The sequence below is a fragment of the Leucoraja erinacea genome, chromosome 6, assembly GCF_028641065.1.
Source record: "Leucoraja erinacea ecotype New England chromosome 6, Leri_hhj_1, whole genome shotgun sequence".
Lineage (NCBI taxonomy): Eukaryota > Metazoa > Chordata > Chondrichthyes > Rajiformes > Rajidae > Leucoraja > Leucoraja erinaceus.
This window is the reverse complement of record NC_073382.1, coordinates 50,341,298-50,364,259: the sequence shown is the minus strand read 5'-3', so window position 1 is coordinate 50,364,259 and position 22,962 is coordinate 50,341,298. Positions and strand designations below refer to the sequence as shown.

Sequence of the window (22,962 nt, the reverse complement as noted above, 5' to 3'; positions counted from 1 at the left end):
CTCTCTCTCTCGCTCACCCCTCCTCCCCCACCATCCGTCACCCACCCTACCTCACCTCCATCCCCCTCTCCCTGCATCTCTTGCCCTTCTGTCTGCCCCTTCTCTCTGTCTCTCTCCCCATTCTCTCTCTGCCCTCACTCCCTACCCCCCCCCCCCCCCCCCCTCCCTCGCGCCTGCGAGTTGGGGGCTATGCTATGCGTCAGTAGATAGGGCGGTCATGGAGTAAAAGGAGCAAATTAATAATATTAATATATCAAGGGGGTAGTTAGCGTGTGCGGGTGGGTAGTTAGTGTGTGTGACGCCGCATGCCGCACCCCCCAGCCCCCTCCACACTTTGGGGAATAGACCCAACGGGTCTACACTTGGTCTAGTATACTTTTAAAACTGTGTGTGTGTGTGTGTGTGTGTGTGTGTGTGTGTGTGTGTGTGTGTGTGTGTGTGTGTGTGTGTGTGTGTGTGTGTGTGTGTGTGTGTATACGGCATCTTGCCTTTGAAACGTATTTCCTCGAAATCCTTGCGCAAAAACACAGAGATTTTTACAATTTTGGTAGGGATTTATCTTATGAGTTCAGAAATTCACTCCTTGGTCAATTATTTCCACAGATTTTGAATAAAATTGATCTCAAAACTCACTTTAAAAAATATATAATCGCAGCTTGACGTCACAATGACAACATTCCCACCAATCGAGGCCCACCTGCGTCCAGGCACCGCACCCCCCCCACGCCGCTGTGGACTAAAGCCCCATGCCCAGCACAGGTATGATCGCACCACGCCTCCCGCAGCTGGACTCCCACGCCCGCCCGCCCACTCCAACCCCTCCCTCCTGTTCTCAAAATGGTCTGAAGATCGGGAGGTCACCAGAGGCCACCGGAGTGCTTCTGAAACCACTCCGTCTCCCCCACCCGATGGTAGAACATGGCGGCGGCAGTTATTGTCACTAAACCTGAAATTTCTCTGTTGATCGCAGGGACACGGGGAATCGTCACGCAAAAGCTGCCGAGGCTCTCCACGCCACCCGAGGTCGGCCCCGTCCGAGCCACGCGCTCACCGAGTTCAGGTCCGTGCTATCCCTCTCCCCCCTCCCGCTGCAAACCCAACGTGCTGCCAGTCGCGCCTCTCGCTAGGCCCTTGATAAAAACCTTGCGACCCCCCTCCCCTCTCTCACTGCCCTCCCTCCCCCACCTCTCTCTCTCCCACCTCTCCCTCTGCCCCCCCTCTCTCTCTAGACGCCAGGGCTCGAAATTAGCGGTTGCCCAGGTGGCACTGACCACCCAAAGTGCCGCCGGGCAACCTAAACGCCGAGTCATTTTGCCCGGCTTGGCACACAGATACTGGTTTGTACCGAAGATAGACACAAAAAACTGGAGTAAATCAGCGGGTCAGGCAGCATCTCTGGTGCAAAGGAACGTGACGTTTCATGTCGGCGACGGCTGTAATGCGTGGGAAAGATACTAGGCGTGGAGTGACGGAGGGTCGAAGCGAATGACGGGTCCCGAACAGCAGCAGCAGCAGCGGCTCCATCTCCTCCTCCCGCCCGCCATGTTAGCGGTTGCTGCGTGCCACTACGCCAGCGGCGCTTTCAAAACAAACCCTCCCGCACGCCGACGCCAGGAGGAGGGAGGGAGGCAGGGGGAAGCCTCCTTCCGCCGTCAGAAGCAACTGCACCGCTCGGCCCCGCACCTTCCTGTTGGTTGGCGGAGGAGGGGAGGCGGTGGTGAAGAATTCCCAACTGCCTCCCCCTTTGGCGGCGACACACGTCCCCCCCCCGTTTTGAGAGGTCCCCACCCGAGAGCCCTACGCCAGAGGGTAGCCAGACGTCGAGAGTCAGACGGGAGCGGTGCCCCCAGGCAGCGCAGAGAAGCAGCGCTATACCCAGCTCAACTCTGCCTGTCCCGCAAGGTTATTCCTGCCTGGATTTACGGGAAATGTCATCAGTCCAGGCATGACCAGACGAGACAGGCAGAGTTGAGCTGGATTTAGCGCTGGATTGAGCGTCCGAAGCCTCGCGCGTGTGTGAGTGTGTGCATGCGCGCACGGCCGCCAAGATATTCTGTCCCCACGGTCCACTCCATATTTTGATAGCGATTTCCGTGCCTGCCAAGGCAGTGATGCCGGTGTTGTCCGAGGAGCGCTGACCTTCCTTCCCACGTACTCTGCCGCTTCCTCTCTCTCTCTTACGCCCCCCTCCACCCCCCTTTTCGTGAGACCTCTCCTCTCCATCCCGCACTGATCCCCATTCCTGCGTCTATTCAGTCCTCACTGACATTCCCGTGTGCTCCCATCCTCATCTACCCCCCCCCATCTATTCATTGTGCACTGATCTCCCTATCCACCTGCCACTCCCCATCAATCCTACACTGCCCCCCCAATTCATCCTGTACTGACCCCACTTCCCCTTCATCCTGCACTTTTCCCCCCATCCATCCTGCACAGATCCCTCCCCCCCCCCCCCCGTCTCCCCCTCACAATTTTACCTACAACCCAAAGATCCTATAAGCAAGATGGCCTACTCCTACGCAAAACACGTAGTACGGTCATGGGCATATTCATGGGTAATTATAGGACCCATTTTCGTAACCAGCTTCCGCCCAAAGATAGGACCTTTGCTTCCGCCTCCGCTCTCGAATCCAAAGAATCTTCGCTTTGTCTATGGCATCTACATCTACTAGTCCTGCATTCTGCTCTGCAGTAAATTGCTCCAATCGGCAATGTAGGCGACCCGACTTGTCTTTCTTCAGTGAAGGAGGAAAGGTAAGAAAACATTAATTACTTCTGTGGCATATTGAAAACTTTAATTTAGCCTGTTCAATCTCAGACTGTAGTTAGGTCATTGAGCTCAGATAGTCGAGTCCTCATGGCAACATCCTTGTACTAAGAATGTTATTAGTCTGGCCGAACTCTCACTATAGTTCAGATCTTAGAGCTGGGTGCTCCCCTTTGTCTCAGATACAGTCGAGTCCTCAATAGACAATAGGTGCAGGAGTAGGCCATCTGGCTCTTTGAGCCAACACCACCATTCAATGTGATCATGGCTGATCATCCACAATCAGTACCCCGTTCCTGCCTTCTCCCCATATCCCCGGACTCTGCTATTATTAAGAGCCCTATCTAGCTCGCTCTTGAAAGCATCCAGAGAACCTGCCTCCACCGCCCTCCGAGGCAGAGAATTCCACAGACTCACCACTCTCTGTGAGAAAAAGTGTTTCTTCATCTCCGTTCTAAATGGCTTACTCCTTATTCTTAAACTGTGGCCCCTGGTTCTGGACTCCCCCAACATCAGGAACATGTTTCCTGCCTCTAGTGTGTCCAAGCCCTTAACAATCGTATATGTTTCAATAAGATCCCCTCTCATTCTTCTAAACTATAGAGTGTACAAGCCCAGCTGCTCCATTACCTGCATGCTTACTTTCATAGACTGATGTACAAAGAACCCCAGATCCCGTTGTACTTCCCCTTTTGCCAACTTGACGCCATTTAGATAGTGCTGGAATAGGTGCTCATGGCAACATCCTTGTAAAAATCTTCTCAAGAGTATTTTCTTTCTACCTCTGTTATTTAATGCAGAATAAGAACATATTGACTGCATGATATTTTCTGTAATTTCAGATGTCGACAGTGTGTTCAGAATACTCGCCGACATGATCTCCTACACCGAACTGCAGAGTATTTGTCAAATAACTGCCGTCTTATGTACATTGTGTGAAATTGTGATTTGTTAGCTGCGCAAAACAATGCAAATGGCAATTTATTTATAATTGTATCTACATTGCTCTTTGGTGTACGCAGGGGTGGGGCTATCATTGTGTTATATACGTTGAATTGTACATCACTTTCACTGGTTAGCTGATATGCTGAACACTACAACCCTGTATATCTCACGCACAGAATAATGGGAATTATGTAAATCTTACTATGCATGTCAGAAATAAAGTGTTACCCGTATTAATAGATTTCTATTATGAATTATTTAAAATTGAGTGGGTTGGTGCAATATAGAAACATAGAAATTAGGTGCAGGAGTAGGCTATTCGGCCCTTCGAGCCTGCACCGCCATTCAATATGATCATGGCTGATCATCCAACTCGGTATCCTGTACCTGCCTTCTCTCCATACCCTCTGATCCCCTTAGCCACAAGGGCCACATCTAACTCCCTCTTAAATATAGCCAATTAACTGGCCTCGTCTACCCTCTGCGGCAGAGAGTTCCAGAGACTCACCACTCTCTGTGTGAAAAAAGTTCTTCTCATCTCGGTTTTAAAGGATTTCCCCCTTATCCTTAAGGATGCTCCTAATGTGTCATTATCAGATGTTCAGTGTTAAAAAGAGAAATAAATCACAATAAAAGCGAAAAGATGTTCCTTTCACAGCGTGTGGGGAGTCTGGCCTGGATCAGCATGGCCAAGACACCAAAGTGAAGTTGCGGGGAGGTTTACAATGTTTTTTTATTTAATGTTGTTCCTTGTCTAGTCTGAAATAAAGTTTATCATTGGATATAAAAACTGGAAGAAATGTAAATGTGTGTTATATTATTATATACATCTATATCACATTCATGTATGTGTGTTCTTTCCAGCACAATCTAATCAGTTGTATGCTTGCTAAATAAAACCATCCTTAAGTTATACATCATTTGTAAATCTTGCATAAACATATTTAATTTTGTGAAATACTTAATTTAGATAACCCCACCATTACAGACAGATCGCATTCCACTCTCTAGCTATTGGGAAGACCAGACCCATTTTATTGTTGGGAAACACCTTCATAGACACAAAAAAATTAAGTAACATTCCAGGGCTAGAGCAATTGGAATCTTCATATTGTTATTATTTTCCCAAATACTGCAGTTGTGAACAGTGTGATTAGATGAATGAATTACAGTGCAAGTGTAATACAAAATCAACTCAAACACAGCATATGAGCCATTTAAAAAGAAATAATTTAAAAAACATTAAAAAATAAAATTACCAGAGTCAGAATTTATAAAGAGTTTATTCTTTAACAAGAATTAACAGAATTATGAACTAACAGAATTATGAATCTAACCCTATATCACACACACACAAACTGTTCCCCCGTAACGTTGATTACACTGAGGGTCGGGTAGGGTAGGTTCCGGTTACTACAAAATCAACTGAAACACAGCTTATGAGCCATTAAAAAGGAAATGATTTAAAAAACATTAAAAGAAAATTACCAGTCAAATTTTATTCCTTAACACAAATTAACAGAATTATTGATCTAACCCTATATCACACACACACACACACACTCACACACACACAAACACACTAACCGTTCCCCCGCAACGTTGATTACACTGTGAGCCGGGTCAGGTCGGGTAGGTTCCGGTTACTGAAATGGACAAAAAAAATGCCCATGTTCCGCTCCGTTGCGTACAGCACGTCAGCCCATTGCATTTCGCAGGAGTGGCCTATCTTGCTATAGGATCTTTGCTCCAACCAACACGCACTAATTCCCCTGCCTCAATCTATCCATCCTGCACTGATTGCCTTCACAACCCCCCCCCCCCCCCCCCCCCCCCACACCTATCCATCCTGCACGGATTCACACACCCCCCCCCCTCCTCCCGCTGGAAATGTCTTCAGAACGAACATGGACTAAGTTTGATAACGGAATACAATCACATATGTTTTAATTCCCAATGTCATTATTTGTTTCAATCCATAATGATGGATTAATTAAATTGTGAACACATGAAACATTAAAACCGCAGTGTTCGATTGTCACTGCTATCTTTGACACGTTATTACAGAATTCATTTTAATGGCAAATCAATGCTCTTAATATGGAGTATCAGTACTGTAGTTATTTAATGAGCAACATTCACAACTATACGTTGGATTTATCCAGGTTTTACTTCTACAGTCAGTCATATACATCACAAATTTGGTCAGGAGATATTTCTGTTGAAATTTTAACGTTAATTTTGAAGTTGGAATGATGGAAAAAGCGGTCATCAACAATTTTTTTCTAATTTGTTGCTTACAAACAGGGTATCTTCATTACTGTTCACAACACATACATCTAATCTGAATGTCCGGTAATGTGGTGTCTTAATGTGGTATATTACCAAAAGAACATTTGCTGCATTTATGTCCTTTGGCCATCTCTTGTTAGTTAGTGTAATGTTTAACCTGTCAGATGGGTATAGTCAGTTTTAACAGCTATTATCATAAAATGCCTTTAGAAAATTCCTTGCAACCTGTATATTTTGTTGTGGATAAATTATGTGGGAAGCGAGTGTTTCTGTACCAATAGCAATAACAACCCATGCTATGGCCATGTCATGATAATTTTCAGTCCATCACAGAAAGCATGCTTGAATCTATCTGTAGTGTGCATGGTTAAGCATATATATTATCATGGTCCAGGATTTATTGACACACGTTGATCATACGCTGAATAATCCAACCACATTTTTGTTTGGAAGTGGAAAGAAATAATAAAAACTAGATTAAGTGGGACCCGTTGGGTCCCAGCATCACACGGGAGGGCTGGTCACCAACGCAATATTCCACCTCTCCACCAATTCCAATATTGCTCGCCAGTGGGGGGGGGGGGGGGGGATGGGGGGCTTTCTGTTGCGCTAGTATGGGTGTTGCGGGCTGAAGGTACTGGTTTCCAGAGGGCTAGTATATACATTGTGGGCCGAATGAATTCTTGGGCTGGCAGCCAACTGTTGCCATGATTTTAAAAGCCAAGCCACGGCCATCAATTTGGCAGCAGCCACCCGACAACCAAAATTCATTTTGTGAACACAAACATTTTTAAAAAGGCGAGGCAAACAATTGGGCAGCAGCCACCTGACAACCAAAATTCATTTTGTGAACACAAACTTTTTTAAAAAGGCGAGGCAAACAATTGGGCAGCAGCCACCTGACAATCAAAATTCATTTTGTGAACACAAAGGCAAACAATTTGGCAGCAGCCTCATCGAGGGGACTCACCATGGAGTAGACGTGCGTTCAGTGTTATTCACAGCTCAGAAAGCCATGACCCTCTCGCTTCCTGGGTCTGGCAGAGACGGCGTGAGGCACGACACTTCCGGGTTTTATAGTCCCTCCCCCTGCCGCCACTGGGGGCAGCAGAGAGAATTGGGATTTTTTTAAAACATTAATATCTCTGATTTTTCATCGATGGGAATAATCCTCCGGAACCGGATGGCGGAGGGGGGCTCCGAGCGAGGTGGCCAAAAATGACGGCAGTAGGTGGTGGCGTTCTCTCGGAAATCGCAGCACAGTGGGCCAAAAGCGGTCAAGATCAGACTTTTAGTAATATAGATTGCATAAATTGCAATGTGTAAAAAGAGTTGAGATACTGTATTATAATTTTGCTGCATGTCATTGTGGTATATATCATGTCTTGATTGGTGAATATGTTTAGTTTGTGACTTTACTTGAAGCACAAATAATATGTGAATGCTTCATTGAGCATAACTTCGTCCGAGCACATTATCGCACACGTCATGCAAGCCATCTGAAATGACCAGCTAAACTGTCATTTGGCAACCTAAAAAACTGCCAAGGTTGCCCGGCTGGCAACAGGGAAAAAAAGTTAAGTGGGAGCCCTGGACGCGCTTGCGAGTTGGGGGCTATGCGTCAGTAGATAGGGCGATTAATGGGTGAAAGGAGCCAATTAATAATGTTAATATATTAACAAGGGGGGTAGTTAGTGTGTATGTGGGGGGGGGGGGGGGAGGGGTGGTTAATGTGTGTGACGCCGCACGCTGCCCCCTCCCCCTCAACCGCACATCGAAGAACAGACCCAACGGGCCTGCACTTGGTCTCATATCTATTATACCATTTCGGTAGGGATTTAACTTATGAGTTCAGAAATCCACTCCTTGGTCAATTATTTCCCCAGATTTTGAATAAAATTTATCACAAAACTCAAATTTTAAAATCTAAACGGCGCTCACCAGCTGCTGACATCACAATGTCCACATGCCGACCAATCTAGGCCCACCTGCATCCTGGTTCCGCCCCCCGCCGCTATGGATTAAAGGCGCAGAGATAGAGAAATTTCTGCAGAACAAAGATTCTACAGCTGCGTTCCGCTGTAGCTTCTTTGTTCTATAGATTTCGGGGCAGCGACTCCTCACGCGCTGAATTTCTCGACGTAGGTTCCGCTGAACTTTCTCCTCACCGCCGGCGCAGCTCTCAATGCCCCGCCCGCGTGCCCATTCCAGCTGTGGGTTTCCAGAGTCAGAAGCCGGTGCTTCTTCGCTGTGAATGCTTGCTCCTGGGCGAACGCGTCTTGACTTAGCTGCTTTAAAGGGCTATTGTCAGCTGGTAGTTATCAACGGTTGCGAGCGCCGCGAGGCCGGGTTACGTCAACACCCGCCCCGATGCACGCTGACTACTCCCTGTTCTGTGTTCCTCTCTGTGAACGAGCAAGTTCTGCAGATCCGGAGGACAGGCGAGACCCTGGGGAGGCGAAGAGGGGGAGTGGTGGGATTGAGGGAGTAGTGAGGGATAGGGGGGAATGGGGGAGGTGAGGAGGGAGAGTGTGGGAATAGAGGGAGAGGAATGGGGGTGCTAGGGAGTGGGGAATAGATGGACTGCCCCCACCCCTCTCCCTCCCTCCCCACTCTTGCCCCTCCCTACCCCATCTTCCCCTCCCTCCACCCTTCCCCCTCTCTCCCCTACCCCATCTCCCTCCTGCCCTCCCCTCCACCCCATTCCCACCCTCCCTCCCCCTCCCACCTACCTCTCTCCCTCCCTGCTCACCTCTCCCCCCCTCTCTCCTCCCATCTCCCCCCCTCACCCATCCCTCCCCTCCGCCCCCCTCTCCCTCTTGCCCTTCTGTATCTGCCACTTTCTCTCTGTCTCTCTCCCATTCTCTCTCTCTGCCCTCACCCTCTACCCCCCCCCCCCCCCCCCCCCCTAGACACACTTGCGAGTTGGGGGCTGTGCGTCAGTGGATAGGGCAGTTATGGGATAAAAGGAGCAAATTAATAATATTAATATATCATGGGGATAGATAGCGTGTGTGCGGGGAGATAGTTAGTGTGTGTGGCGCTGCATGCAGCCCCCCCCCCACACCCGCAACCACACGTTGGGGGAATAGACCCAACGGGTCTGCACTTGGTGTAGTAACTATTTAAAGGCTGATCGTGTGTGTGCGCATGTGTGTGATCATATTGCTCGAAAAAACGACGCTCTGACTGTAATATTTGTACATATTCCTGAAGATTTTTATCCCGTGAAGTCAAAAATCGTCTTACCTGAAAAATTCGAGCTTTACGAAAATGTTCACAAATGTTTGAAAATAAAAGAGAGAGGCACATCACAATGGCTCTGCTCTCGCTGTATTCTACATGCAGCGAGTGACGTCACCCTCCGACCCCTCTACTCCACCCTCCCCAGCTCTGGATTGATGCCGCTGAAATTCTTTGGTTGACGCGCGCCCCGCTGCTGCTTCCCTTCTTACTCTCCTCTCCCCCTTCCTCCTCCTCCTCAACCCCCACCCCCTTCCCCCGACCCCCCCCCCCCCCCCCCCCCGTACTCCAGCCCTGAAGCCTGCAGCCAGGAGCAAAGATCCTATAGCAAAGCAAGATGGATTACTCTCACGCAAACGTGAGGTACGCTCATGGGCGGATTCATGGGTGATTATAGGACACATTTTAGCAACCTGACTCCGCCATCTTGTTCCGCCATCTTGCTCCGCTTTCTTGCTCCCGCCTTCTTGCTTCCGGCCAAAGATTGGATCCGCAGCGAGGAGAAGGAGTGCAGGGCCCGTGGCAGCGGGGAGAGAGAGTGCGGGGCAGCGGGGAGAGGGAGTGCGGGGTCCGGGGCAGCTGGGAGAGAGAGAGAGTGCGGAGTGCGGGGCACGGGGCAGCGGGGAGAGAGAGTGCGAGGCAGCGGGGAGAAGGAGTGCGGGGCCCGGGGCAGCGGGGAGAGAGTGCGGGGCAGCGGGGAGAAGGAGTGCAGGGTCCGGGGCGGCGGGGAGAGAGTGCGGGGCGGCGGGGAGAAGGAGTGTGGGGTCCGGGGCAGCGAGGAGAGAGAGTGTGGGGCAGCGGGGAGAAGGAGTGTGGGGTCCAGGGCAGCGAGGAGAGAGAGTGTGGGGCCCGGGGCGGCGAGGAGAGGGGCATAGGAGGGGGAACATTGTAGTAAGGGGGCAGGCGAGAGAGTGCAGGGGGGGGGATAAGGCCTAGTGTGTGTGAAGTTGCAGGGAGTTTTACAATGTTTCTTATTTACAATGTTTCTTATTTAATGTCCCTTGTCTAGTCTGAAATAAAGTTCATTATTGGATTAGAAGAAATATAATTGTGTGTGTTATATACATTTATATAATTTTCATGTATGTGTGTTTATAAACATTTTATTCTTTAACAAGAATCAACAGAATTATGAACTAACAGAATTATGAATCTAACCCTATATCACGCACAAAAACTTCCCCCCCCTGTCAATCACCTTGCGAGTCGGGTCGGTTCCGGTTACTACAAAATCAACTCAAACACTGCTTGTGAGCCATTTAAAAATAAATGATTTAAAAAACATTAAAAAAGACAATTACCAGAATCAAATTTTATTCTTGACAAGAAGTTTGAACTGACAGATTTATGAATCTGACCCACACAAACTGTTGCCCCGCAACATTGATTACAGTGCGAGTCGGGTCGGGTCAGGTAGGCTCAGGTTGCTAAAATGGGCGTGGAAAAATGCCCATGATCCCCTCCATAGCGTACTACACGTCAGTCCATTGCATTTAGCAGGAGTAGTCTATCTTGCTTTGCTATAGGATCTTTGGCCAGGAGCGATTGAATTCACCGAAGTCCTTTAAATGACACGCGCCCCGCTATCCGCTCCCTTCCTCCTCTCCCCTCTCCTCCTACTCTTCCCCCCCCCCCCCCCTTACACGAGCCCTGAAGCCTGCAGCCAATGGGAGCGTTCGGGATTCGGCCCTCCTCTGTGACCGCAGCCCACTCGCCCGCCTCCTCTACTCCCCTCGACCTCCCCCCCCGCCCCCCCAACCTTCTCCCTTCACACTCCCTCTTTCCCCACCCCCCCCTCCCCTCCCATCTCCCCCTCTCTCTCTCCGTCGCTCTCTCTGTCTCTGCCCCTCTCTCTCTCTCTTCCCCCTCCTTCTCTAACCCCCCTCCCTCTCCAGGCGCGCCTGCGAGTTGGGGGCTATGCGTGAGTGGATAGGGCAGGGATGGGGTAAAAGGAGCAAATTAATATTAATATAATATCAAAGGGGGGGGATAATTAGTGTGTGTCTGTGTGTGGGGGGTGGTTAGTGAGCGTGTTGAGGGGTCTGGACCCAACGGGTTCCCCCTTGGTCTAGTCTATATTACTAAAACTCTGTTCTTGACCGGTTTTGGCTTTCTGTGCTGCGGTTTCCGAGAGTACGCCGCCACCTACGGCTGCATGTGTGCCGAGGATTTTTCCCGTCGATGAAAATTGACAGAGATATTAATGTTTCCCCATTCTCTCTGCTGCCCCTGCTGGAGGGAGGGGGGGGGACTATAAAACCAGGAATTGGTGTGCCTCAATCAGTCTCTGCAAGTGGTGTGCCTCAATCAGTCTCTGCAAGTGGTGTGCCTCAATCAGAGCTTTGAATGACACTGACAAATGTCTACAGCACTGTGAGTACCCTTAATTTGGTTTGAAAATGAAAATATGGTTAGAGGTAAAAAAGCACTGCCTGCAAATGGTTGTTTGGGTTTGAAGTAAAAAGGCACTCTCTGTTCCCCCCCTCTCCTCTCCCCCCGCCCTCTACTCTCCCCCCTCTCCTCTCCTCTGCCCTCCCTCTCCTCTCCTCCCCACCCTCTCCTCCCCCTCTCTCCTCCCCCCCCCTCTCTCTCCCCCCCCCTCCCCCCTATTAGCGTGAGTGCGGGAGGGGAGGGGTAATTAGTGTGTGATGCTGCATGCCGCCTCCCTCCCCCACAACCGCACGTTGGGGGAACAGACCCAACGGGTCTGCACTTGGTCTAGTCTATATTACTAAAAGTCTGTTCTTGACCGGTTTTGGCGATCTGTGCTGCGATTTCCGAGAGAATGCCGCCACCTACGGCCGACATTTTAGGCCACCTCGCTCAGAGCCCCCCCTCCGCCGTATATGTGCTGAGGATTTTTCCAGTTGATGACAAATGAAAGAGATATTAATGATTTTACAAAATTCCCCATTCTCTCTGCTGCCCCCGCTGGCAGCAGGGGGGAGGGACTATAAAACCAGGAAGTGGTGTGCCTCATTCAGTCTCTTCAAGATGGAGGAAGGCAGAGGGTCACGTTTCTCTGAGCTGTGAATAACACTGAACACGTGTATTCAAATGTAGGTGTCCTTAGTGGTTCTAAAATGCTTGCAGAATGTGTCCATTGGTTCTAAAATGTTTGCAAAAAGTGTCTTTTGGTTCTACAATGCTTGCAGAATGTCTTTTTTGGTTCCCCCCCCCCTCTCCTCTCTCCCCCCCCCCCTCTTCCCCCCCCCCTCCTCTCTCCCTCTCCCCCCCCCCCCCTCTCCTCCTCTCCCCCCCCCCCTCCTCTCTCCTCTCCCCCCCTCTCTCCTCTCTCCCCCCTCCCCCCCCTCCTCCTCTCCCCCCCTCTTCTTCCCCCCTCCCCTCTCCTCTCCCCCTCTTCTTCCCCCCTCCTCCTCTCTTTCTCTCCCCCCTCCTCTCCCCACCATTCCTCCCCTCCACACACCCCTGCCCCTTCACCCTCCCCCTCCATGCACCCCACCTCTCCCCCCTCCCCCTCTCCTCTCCCCCCACCCTTCCCACCCCCTACCCTTTTCCCTCCACCCTACCTCTCAGCACCCCTCACTCTCTCTCTCTCTCCTCCCCTCCTTTCCCCCCTCACCCACCCCCCCCCTTCTCCTCCTCTCCACCCCCCTCTCCATTCCCCTCTCTCTCTGACTCTGCCCCTCTCTCTGTCTCTGCCATCACTCTCTACCCCCCCCCCCCCCCCCCCCTCTCGAGGTGTGACTGCAAGTTGGGGGCTATGCGTCAGTAGATAAGTAGATAGGGTGTTTATGGGGTAAAAGGAGCAAATTAATAATATTAATATAATATCAAGGGGGGGTAATTAGCGTGAGTGCGGGAGGGGGGGGAGGATAGTTAGTGTGTGTGACGCTGCATGCCGCCTCCCCCCACCCCCCCACAACCGCACGTTGGGGGAACAGACCCAATGGGTCTGCACTTGGTCTAGTAAAATATAAAAATTCAGTATTCCCCAATTATTATTTTTGACCATATTTTTGGAAACACATTATTTTTATCAAATACAGTTTGACAACTAATATGAAGCAAACTGAGCTCAACTGCTCCAACATTCTTTTCCCCTTTTCATTCCTCGTTCATTCGTCGAGCCAGCACCGGCTGATCATCCAGAATCAGTACCCCGTTCCTGCCTTCTCTCCATATCCCTTAACTCCACCGCCCTCCGAGGCAGAGAATTCCACACACTCACAAAAAAAATCCTCATCTCCGTCTAGTGTGTCGAAACCCTTCATAATCTTATATGTTTCAATCAGATCGCCTCTCATCCTCCTAAAAGCCAGAGTATACAAGCCCAGCCTTTCCAATCTATCAACATACGCCAGTCCCGCCATCCCAGGAATTAACCTCGTGAACCTACACTGCACTCCCTCAATAGCAAGAATGTCCTTCCTCAAGTTTGGAGACCAAAACTGCACACAATACTCCAGATGTGGTCTGACTAGGGCCCTGTACAACTGCAGGAGGACCTCTTTGCATCTATACTCAACTCCTCGTTATGAAGGCCAACATACCATTCGCTTTCTTCACTGCCTGCTGTACCAGCAAGCTTACTTTCAGTGACTGATGAACAAGTACCCCCAGATCCCGTTGTACTTCCCCTTTTCCCAATTTGACACCATTTGGATAATAATCTGCCTTCCTGTTTTTGCCACCAAAGTAGATAACTTCACATTTATCCACATTAAACTGCATCTGCCCACACGCTCAACCTGTCCAAGTCACCCTGCAACCTCCTCACAGTTCACACTGCCACCTAGCTTTGTGTCATCTGCAAATTTGCTAATGTTACTTTTAATCCCTTCATCCAAATCATTAATATGTATTGTAAATAGCTGCAGTCCCAGCACCGAGCCTTGCAGTACCCCACTAGTCACTGCCCGCCATTCTGAAAGGGATCCATTCATTCCTGCCCCGTTTCCTGTCTGCCAATCAATTTTCTATCCATGTCAGCACCCTACCCCCAATGCCATGTGCTCTAATTTTGCCCACTAATCTCCAATGTGAGACCTTATCAAATGCTTTCTGAAAATCCAGGTACACTACATCCACTGGCTCTCCGTTGTCCATTATCCTGGTTACATCCTCAAAAAATTTCAGAAGATCAGTCAAGCTTGATTTCCTCTTTGTAAATCCATGCTGACTCGGACCGATCCTGCTACTGCTGTCCAAATGTGCTGCTATTTCATATTTTATTATTGACTCCAGCATCTTCCCCACCACTGATGTCAGGTAACTGGTCTATAATTCCCTGTTTTCTCTCTGCCACCCTTCTTAAAGAGTGGGACAACAATAGCTACCCTCCAATCCCCAGGAACTGATCCTGAATCTATAGAACATTGGAAAACGATCACCAATGCATCCATGATTTCTAGAGCCACTTCCTTAAGTACCCTGGGATGCAGACCATCAGGCCTTAGAGATTTATCAGCCTTCAGTTCCATCAGTCTACCCAACACCATTTCCTGCCTAATGTGAATCTCCTTCAGTTCCTCCACCACCCTATACCCTCTGGCCACTAGTACACCAGGGAGATTGTTTGTGGTCTCTTTAATGAAGACAGATCCAACCTGTTCAACTCATCTGCAATTTCCCTGGTCACCATAATAAATTCACCCTTTTCAGTCTTCAAGGGTTAACTAGTTTTTTCCTCTTCACATACCTAAAAGATCTTTCACTACCCCATCCTTTATATTCTTGGCTAGCCTACCTTCGTACCTCATCTTTTCTCCCCGTATTGCCTTTTTAGTCATCTTCTGTTGCTCTTTAAAAGTTATCCAATCCTCTGGCTTCCTGCTCATTTTTGCCATGTTATATTTCCTCTCTTTTATTTTTATACTCTCCCTGACATCCCTTGTCAGCCACGGTCACCCCTTACTCCCCTTGGAATCTTTCTTCCTCTTTGGAATGAACCGATCCTGCACCTTCTGTATTATTCATAGAAATATCTGCCATTGTTGTTCCACTGTCCTCCCTGCTAGGGTATCTTTCCAGTCAACTTTGGCCAACTCTTCCCTCATGGCTCCATAGTGCCATTTGCTCAACTGTAATACCGACACCTGCGATTTACCCTTCTCCCTCTCGAATTGTAGATTAAAACATATCATATTCTGATGTGTTCCATGATAGCTTACACATGTATGGAATTAAAGATAACACTGACTCAACATATTGCAGCAATTATACATTGATTTGCAACCTAACATCTCTGCTCATCCCTGCACCCAGACTCCCAAATTCCTCAGGGGACAGGCAGACCGCAAACTGTATGAATTGCCAATAACACTTCCTCCTCGTTCACCATCAGCACAGGGGCAACTCAAGGACGCATTGTCACATTCTCTCTACCAAGTAGCTAGGTACAGCTCCAATGTCATCTTTAAATTTGCTGACAATATCAGAGCTGCGGCACGAATAATGAGTGAGAATAAAGGGTGACTGATATATTGGCTGAATTGTGCCAGAACAAGATTCCTGCTCTTATCATTAGCGTTACCAAGAAGCAGATTGTTGACACCAAGAAGGATTTTTGACGTCAAGAGTAGAGGGCCCATGAACCAGTCTTCATCGTCAGGACGGCATTGGAGAGAATCAACAGGTTTAAGCTCCTGGATGCACTCATCTCTGAGGACCTGTTCTGGGTCATTGATGCACATTGATGCAATCATAAAGAAAGCTCAACGCCTCTAGTTCCTCAGATGTTTGAGAAGATTCAGCATGTCCTTGTTTGGCAAAAAAAATAAATCGGGGAAGGTAGTGCATACGTGGATAACAAGGGAAATCAGGGATAGTATCAAAACAAAAGATGAAGCGTACAAATTAGCCAGAAAAAGCAGCCTACCAGAGGACTGGGAGAAATTCAGAGACCAGCAGAGGAGGACAAAGAGCTTAATTAGGAAAGGGAAAATAGATTATGAAAGAAAACTGGCAGGGAACATAAAAACTGACTGCAAAAGCTTTTTATAGATATGTGAAGAGAAAAAGATTAGTTAAAACAAATATAGGTCCATTGCAGTCAGAAACGGGTGAATTGATCATGGGGAACAAGGACATGGCAGACCAATTGAATAACTACTTTGGTTCGGTCTTCACTAAGAAAGACATAAATAATCTGCCGGAAATAGCAGGGGACCGGGGGGTCAAATGAGATGGAGGAACTAATTGAAATCCAGGTTAGCCAGGAAGTGGTGTTAGGTAAATTGAATGGATTAAAGGCAGATGCATTTCCAGGGCCAGATAGGCTGCATCCCAGAGTACTTAAGGAAGTTGCCCCAGAAATAGTGGATGCATTAGTGATAATTTTTCAAAACTCTTTAGATTCTGGAGTAGTTCCTAAGGATTGGAGGGTAGCTAATGCAACACCACTTTTTAAAAAGGGAGGGAGAGAGAAAACGGGGAATTACAGACCAGTTAGTCTAACGTCGGTAGTGGGGAAACTGCTAGAATCAGTTATTAAAGATGGGATAGCAGCACATTTGGAAAGTGGTGAAATCATTGGACAAAGTCAGCATGGATTTATGAAGGGTAAATCTTGTCTGACAAATCTTATAGAATTTTTTGAGGATGTAACTAGTAGAGTGGATAAGAGAGAACCAGTGGATGTGTTATATCTGGACTTTCAGAAGGCTTTCGACAAGGTCCCACATAAGAGATTAGTATACAAACTTAAAGCACACGGTATTGGGGGTTCAGTATTGATGTGGATAGAGAACTGGCTGGCAGACAGGAAGCAAAGAGTAGGAGTAAACGGGTCCTTTTCACAATGGCAGGCAGTGACTAGTGGGGTACCACAAGGCTCAGTTCTGGGACCCCAGCTATTTACGATGTATATTAATGATTTGGACAAGGGAATTGAATGCAACATCTCCAAGTTTGCGGATGACACGAAGCTGGGGTCATTGTTAGCCGTGAGGAGGATGCTAGGAGGCTGCAAGGTGACTTGGATAGGCTGGGTGAGTGGGCAAATGCATGGCAGATGCAGTATAATGTGGATAAATGTGAAGTTATCCATTTTGGTGGCAAAAACAGGAAAGTAGATTATTATCTGAATGGTGGCCGATTAGGAAAGGGGGAGATGCAACGAGACCTGGGTGTCATGGTACACCAGTCATTAAAAGTAGGCATGCAGGTGCAGCAGGCAGTGGAGAAGGCGAATGGTATGTTAGCATTCATAGCAAAAGGATTTGAGTATAGGAGCAGGGAGGTTCTACTGCAGTTGTACAGGGTCTTGGTGAGACCACACCTGGAGTATTGCATACAGTTTTGGTCTCCTAATCTGAGGAAAGACATTCTTGCCATAGAGGGAGTACAGATAAGGTTCACCAGACTGATTCCTGGGATGTCAGGACTTTCATATGAAGAAAGACTGGATAGACTCGGTTTGTACTCGCTAGAATTTAGAAGATTGAGGGGGGATCTTATAGAAACGTACAAAATTCTTAAGCGGTTGGACAGGCTAGATGCAGAAAGATTGTTCCCGATGTTGGGGAAGTCCAGAACAAGGGGTCACAGTTTAAGGGGGAAATCTTTTAGGACCGAGATGAGGAAAACTTTTTTCATACAGAGAGTGGTGAATCTCTGGAATTCTCTCCCGCAGAAGGTAGTTGAGGCCAGTTCAGTGGCTATATTTAAGAGGGAGTTAGATGTGGCCCTTGTGGCTAAAGGGATCAGGGGGTATGGAGAGAAGGCAGGTACAGGATACTGAGTTGGATGATCAGCCATGATCATACTGAATGGCAGTGCAGGCTCGAAGGGCCGAAGGGCCTACTCCTGCACCTATTTTCTATGTTTCTATGTCCTCGAATACTCTATCAAAATTCTACAGATGTATAGTTGAGGATATTGATTGGTTGCATCACGGTCTGCTTCAGTAATTTGAAAATCCAAGAACAAAGGCTTCAGAAAGCGATACATTGCTCAGTCCATCGTGCATATTGACCTCCCCACCAAAGTATCTAGAGGAAGTGGTGCCACTCCCACAGCTTGCTGCTTCCAAGAGGCAGGTAGGTACGGGAGCACAATAATCGATATCTACAGATTTAAAACAGCTTCTTCCCATCAACTCCGAACCACACTACACAAATCCAAACACGCCACCTCCGTAGCAAATTACTGTGGCTGCACTCTTTACTTTAACGCACCATTATGGTCTAGTTACCTAGATCATTTACTATACCTTCATTTAATGTATATATTTGTGTTGTTGCATTAAAGTATGTGTAAAGCTGCAGCAAGAAATTCATTATCTTGGTCCTGATGGTTAACACTCTTGGCTCTTTCACAGTTTAACAGTTTCACCGGCAAGCTTTTAGTACAATCGCCAACAGTGTCTGGGTTTACAAATTTGTTTAGTCATAATTAATCCATATTCGCTTACATCAGTAGGCGCAGCACAGGTATTGCAGGCACCTCAATACCAAAGGACACCTTTAAGAAATCTCATAATTAAATTCCACATTACAATATAGTAACACATAGAAATAGCAAATCAAACAAGCACAAACACCTTTATCCTATAGGTGCAATACCTTTAATCCGTGAACTGTTAAACTCCCAGTATCCTTCACTTTCAAAAGTAATTGTAAAGTTATAAAACATTAATTACACAATCTGACAAGTTAAAAAATATATAAACAAAGCATGAACGAAATTAACGTCCATTTTACAAGTTTTAATTCATATAATACATAATATGTTAACACTAAGCTAATTTTGATTCTAAATTAAACATAGGAGAAATAAGAGACCCAAACCGTGAACTTTGACGCAACGCTAATGTAGCCTAACCTGTTGACTAGCCTGCTGTATCTGCGTTGTTTGTACTTAATACGCTGTTAGAACAAACATGGCGTATACAGATTGATCGAACACACGTTTAACTCACCAAACGAATGAAACCAAACCCGCGGTCCTGGTTGATAAAAACCTCTGAAGCTTCCCCATACTTTCGGAACAATTTCTTGAAATCTTCTTCCGTTATATGTAAATTGCCAACGAAGAGCCTGCATCTTTGCGTGTAGGTCTTCTCTCCCGGCCTGCGAAAATTTTTAATATCCACTATCAGGGCTTCACCTTCTTCACCAGTCAGGATTCCTTCCAGATCCGCCGTATAATCTCTTTTTACCGGAGAAATATTCTCCAATTTCACTTGCGTTAAATTCCTGTGAATTTGTTTCGACTGCATTTTCGATGTGTGCACGTTGTCTGTAATCAGAAAACTTCAAAATACTATCACAAAACAAACTGATCGCTGAGGGGGAATATCCACACCACATCCACATATATGTCCAAAATGGCTGCCGTGGCATAACCTTCAGGCAGTTGAAAGCGAATTACGTCACGTCGAGTGACGCAACGTCGGGCGCCCAGCGTGGTGGGTGCTCTTGGCATGTTTATCCATTGCCGTTAGGTTCAGCATTGTTCCCATTGAACCACAATTCCCATCAATCATTGCCTCTTTCTTTGGGTATTTCTAAAACGAACATATTTTCCTTTTTAAAAAAAGTCACCACATTAAATTGACTTTCAATCTAGCCCTTTGAAGGAAATTCATCATTTTTTTTTAATGTGCCTCCAGTTAATTCCCCGCCAATCAGCAGGCGCCCTCTTCAGACGAGGATTATAAGCAGTGTGCTGTAACTCAGGGGTCAACCTAACGTGTTGACGGGAAGATTATGTCGTCATAAAAGACTGACAGACAAAACCACCAGAGAAACGTCGCGGTACCTTCTCCCGTGCTAGAACTATGAGAGATCAACCAATCAGAGTGCGGGAAAGGCGGGACTTTAATTATCATGTTCGTGTGACTTGAAGACTAGCCCGGGACTGGAACGAGTGCGGTCGGTGTAGATCTCTGGGAAATCGGGTAAGATGTGATATTAACCATGCTTGCTTTAACCTTTATTTTCTTGAACAGTTTTACTGGCTTTGGGTTGAAAACAAGTAAAATACAGCTTTAAGATTCCATCATGGCAAATAATGGTCAATTGAGTAAAGTTTCACTTGTCCCGCCTCTAATTTTCCCTTTTTAATCCCCCGCACGTATTGTTTCGCTCGCTCTCTAATGGCGGACGTGCGTTAGTACCGCAACGAAGGGGGTAAACTCGCGAGGGATTGGGGGGAGGGGGGAAGGAGGAGTGCAGTCTTGGGAAAAACCCTCTTCCTTTGGGGATTTTACACGTTTATACATATCAGTTTATTACCCAAATAAATCGAAAATCCCCAACTATTTATTTTTTATGGAGCAATTGGGGTATCTTAATTGTGTTTTTCTGCAGTTGGGGAAATAAAGCTGTTCTTTTTCTTTCTCCATAACAGTTTTATGGGAATGTGTACCTTTAACTGGTATTGACCTTTTTATTTAATTATCCTATTGTTAAATAGTTAATGTTCATCCTTTGCCCCCTTCTTTAGATTTGTAATCCCCAGTGGGTAGTTATTTTTTTCTCTGCGAGCATTGTGGGTGTGAATGGTGAAGCGCACCGACGCTCGCCACAAGCGATCTTGATGCGTGTGTTTGAAGGCGGGGTGGGGAGAAGGGAACCTCGCGGAGATTGATCCTCAACTGAGATGTTTTATTTTTCTTAATTCCGCCCCTCAGCCACAGGAAAAGACAAAGCCATGTAACCTTGATACCAGTTAGATTGGGTTTTTATGGCTCTTTGATACTTAACTTTTTTTGAGATTGGTGGTGGTAGGGTAAATGGAACGGTTTCAAAAGATTTTCGAAGAGAATCCAGCCCAGATTTTAGATTTAACCACTGTCCTTGATTCAATTCCTCCTTGCGTTTTACGTATGCAAAGCGGTTCAGCACCCTGTTTTGACGCTTTTGTTCGTCGGTATTGTGGCTGTATAGAAACTTGTCATCTGCCGAATCGTGACTTTTAAGAACAAATATTTTAACATATAAATTCTGTTCGATAGTCTCATTTCCTATTACTATAAATATTAAAAAGGGAAATAATTGTTTAATGTACTGATGGCATATTTTCTATTTGGTTACTGATTAGGTTTGTATATTTGAATTACAGCCAACCTCTGGCATTATCATGTTCCTTTGGGAGGATGTTTTATTCTTGAACGTGTTTCTTTCTTTCTACTCTTCCCGGCTGTTACTTTGTTACTCGTTACTTTGTTACTGACAATTGTCGTACCATTAAATCCATTAACTTATCCCTCACGAATGTAATAATTCATAATTTCAAACTTTGATCTCGAACGTAAGATCTCCCTCACCTGAGATTGTCTGGGAAACAGAATACACTGAAAAGGAGCTATTGCAAGAAGCCATGTGACTTCATTGATAGCCTATTCTCACCATTCATTTTTCCAAAAAAATCTGCTCTAGTTCTGCATTTTTCCCCTTTTAAGATTTATCCAATTCACTTTGGATAGTTGGTACAGAATCTATTTTATTGCATTCGCGATTAGAAATGTTCTCCTAATTGTCCCACTCTTGCCAATCAGTTTAAATTTATATTCTAGAAACATAGGTTCTAGAAATTTATGTTCTAGAAACATAGAATATAGGTGCAGGAGGAGGCCATTCGGTCCTTCGAGCCATTCATTGTGATCATGGCTGATCGTCCCCTATCAATAACCCGTGCCTGCCTTCTCCCCCTATCCCTTGACTCCACTAGCCCCTAGAGCTCTATCTAACTATCTAAATCCATCCAGTGATTTGGCCTCCACTGCCCTCTGTGACAGGGAATTCCATAAATTCACAACTCTGGGTGAAAAAGTTTTTTCTCACCTCGGTCTTAAATGACCTGCCCTTTATTCTAAGACTGTGGCCCCTGGTTCTGGACTCGCCCAACATTGGGAACATTTTTCCTGCGTCTAGCTTGTCCAGTCCTTTTATAATTTTATATGTTTCTATAAGAATCCCCCTCATCCTTCTAAACTCCAGTGAGTAAAAGCCTAGTCTTTTCAATCTTTTCTCATATGACAGTCCCGCCATCCCAGGGATCAATCTCGTGAATCTACGCTGCACTGCCTCAATCACAAGGATGTCCTTCCTCAAATTAGGAGACCAAAACTGTACACAATACTTCAGATGTTGTCTCACCAGAGCCCTATACAACTGCAGAAGAACCTCTTTACTCCTATACTGAAATCCTCTTGTTATGAAGGCCAACATTCCATTAGCTTTCTTCACTGCCTGCTGTACCTGCACGCCAACTTTCAGTGACCGGTGTACAAGGACACCCAGGTCTCGCGGTACCTCCCCCTTACCTAACCTAACCCCATTGAGATAATAATCTGCCCCCTTGTTTTTACGCCAAAGTGGATAACCTCATATTTATCTGTATTATATTGCATCTGCCCACTCACTCAACCTGTCCAGGTCACCCTGCAACCTCCTAACATCCTCTTCACAGTTCACACTGCCATCCAGCTTTGTGTCATCCGCAAACTCGCCAGTGTTGCTCCTAATTCCCTCTTCCAAATCATCAATATATATGGTAAACAGTTGCGGCCCCAACACTGAGCCTTGCGGCACTCCACTCGCCACTGCCTGCCATTCTGATAAGGACCCATTCACTCCTACTCTTTGCTTCCTGTCTGCCAACCAATTTTCTATCCATGTCAACATCCTACCCCCAATACCATGTGCTCTAATTTTAGTCACCAGTCTCCCGTGCGGGACCTTATCAAAGGCTTTCTGAAAGTCTAGATACACTACATCCACTGGCACCCCTTCATCCATTTTATT

General features: G+C 46.9%; 2 protein-coding genes across 2 annotated transcripts in view; one reads left to right on the top strand and one right to left on the bottom strand.

Annotated features, from left to right (window-relative positions):
• The window catches only part of pspc1 (paraspeckle component 1), a 68,879-nt gene extending 49,307 nt beyond the window's left edge, over positions 1–19,572 (bottom strand). The window contains exon 1 of the mRNA XM_055637000.1: positions 19,131–19,572. Coding sequence (XP_055492975.1) covers positions 19,131–19,430 — 300 coding nt within the window. The 5' untranslated portion in view covers positions 19,431–19,572. The remainder of the gene's footprint in view (positions 1–19,130) is intronic.
• A 437-nt stretch (positions 19,573–20,009) lies between these two features.
• Positions 20,010–22,962, top strand: part of zmym2 (zinc finger, MYM-type 2) — a 122,984-nt gene continuing 120,031 nt past the window's right edge. Inside the window, exon 1 of the mRNA XM_055636992.1 lies at positions 20,010–20,111. The gene's annotated coding sequence lies outside the window, so the exon portion shown is untranslated. The remainder of the gene's footprint in view (positions 20,112–22,962) is intronic.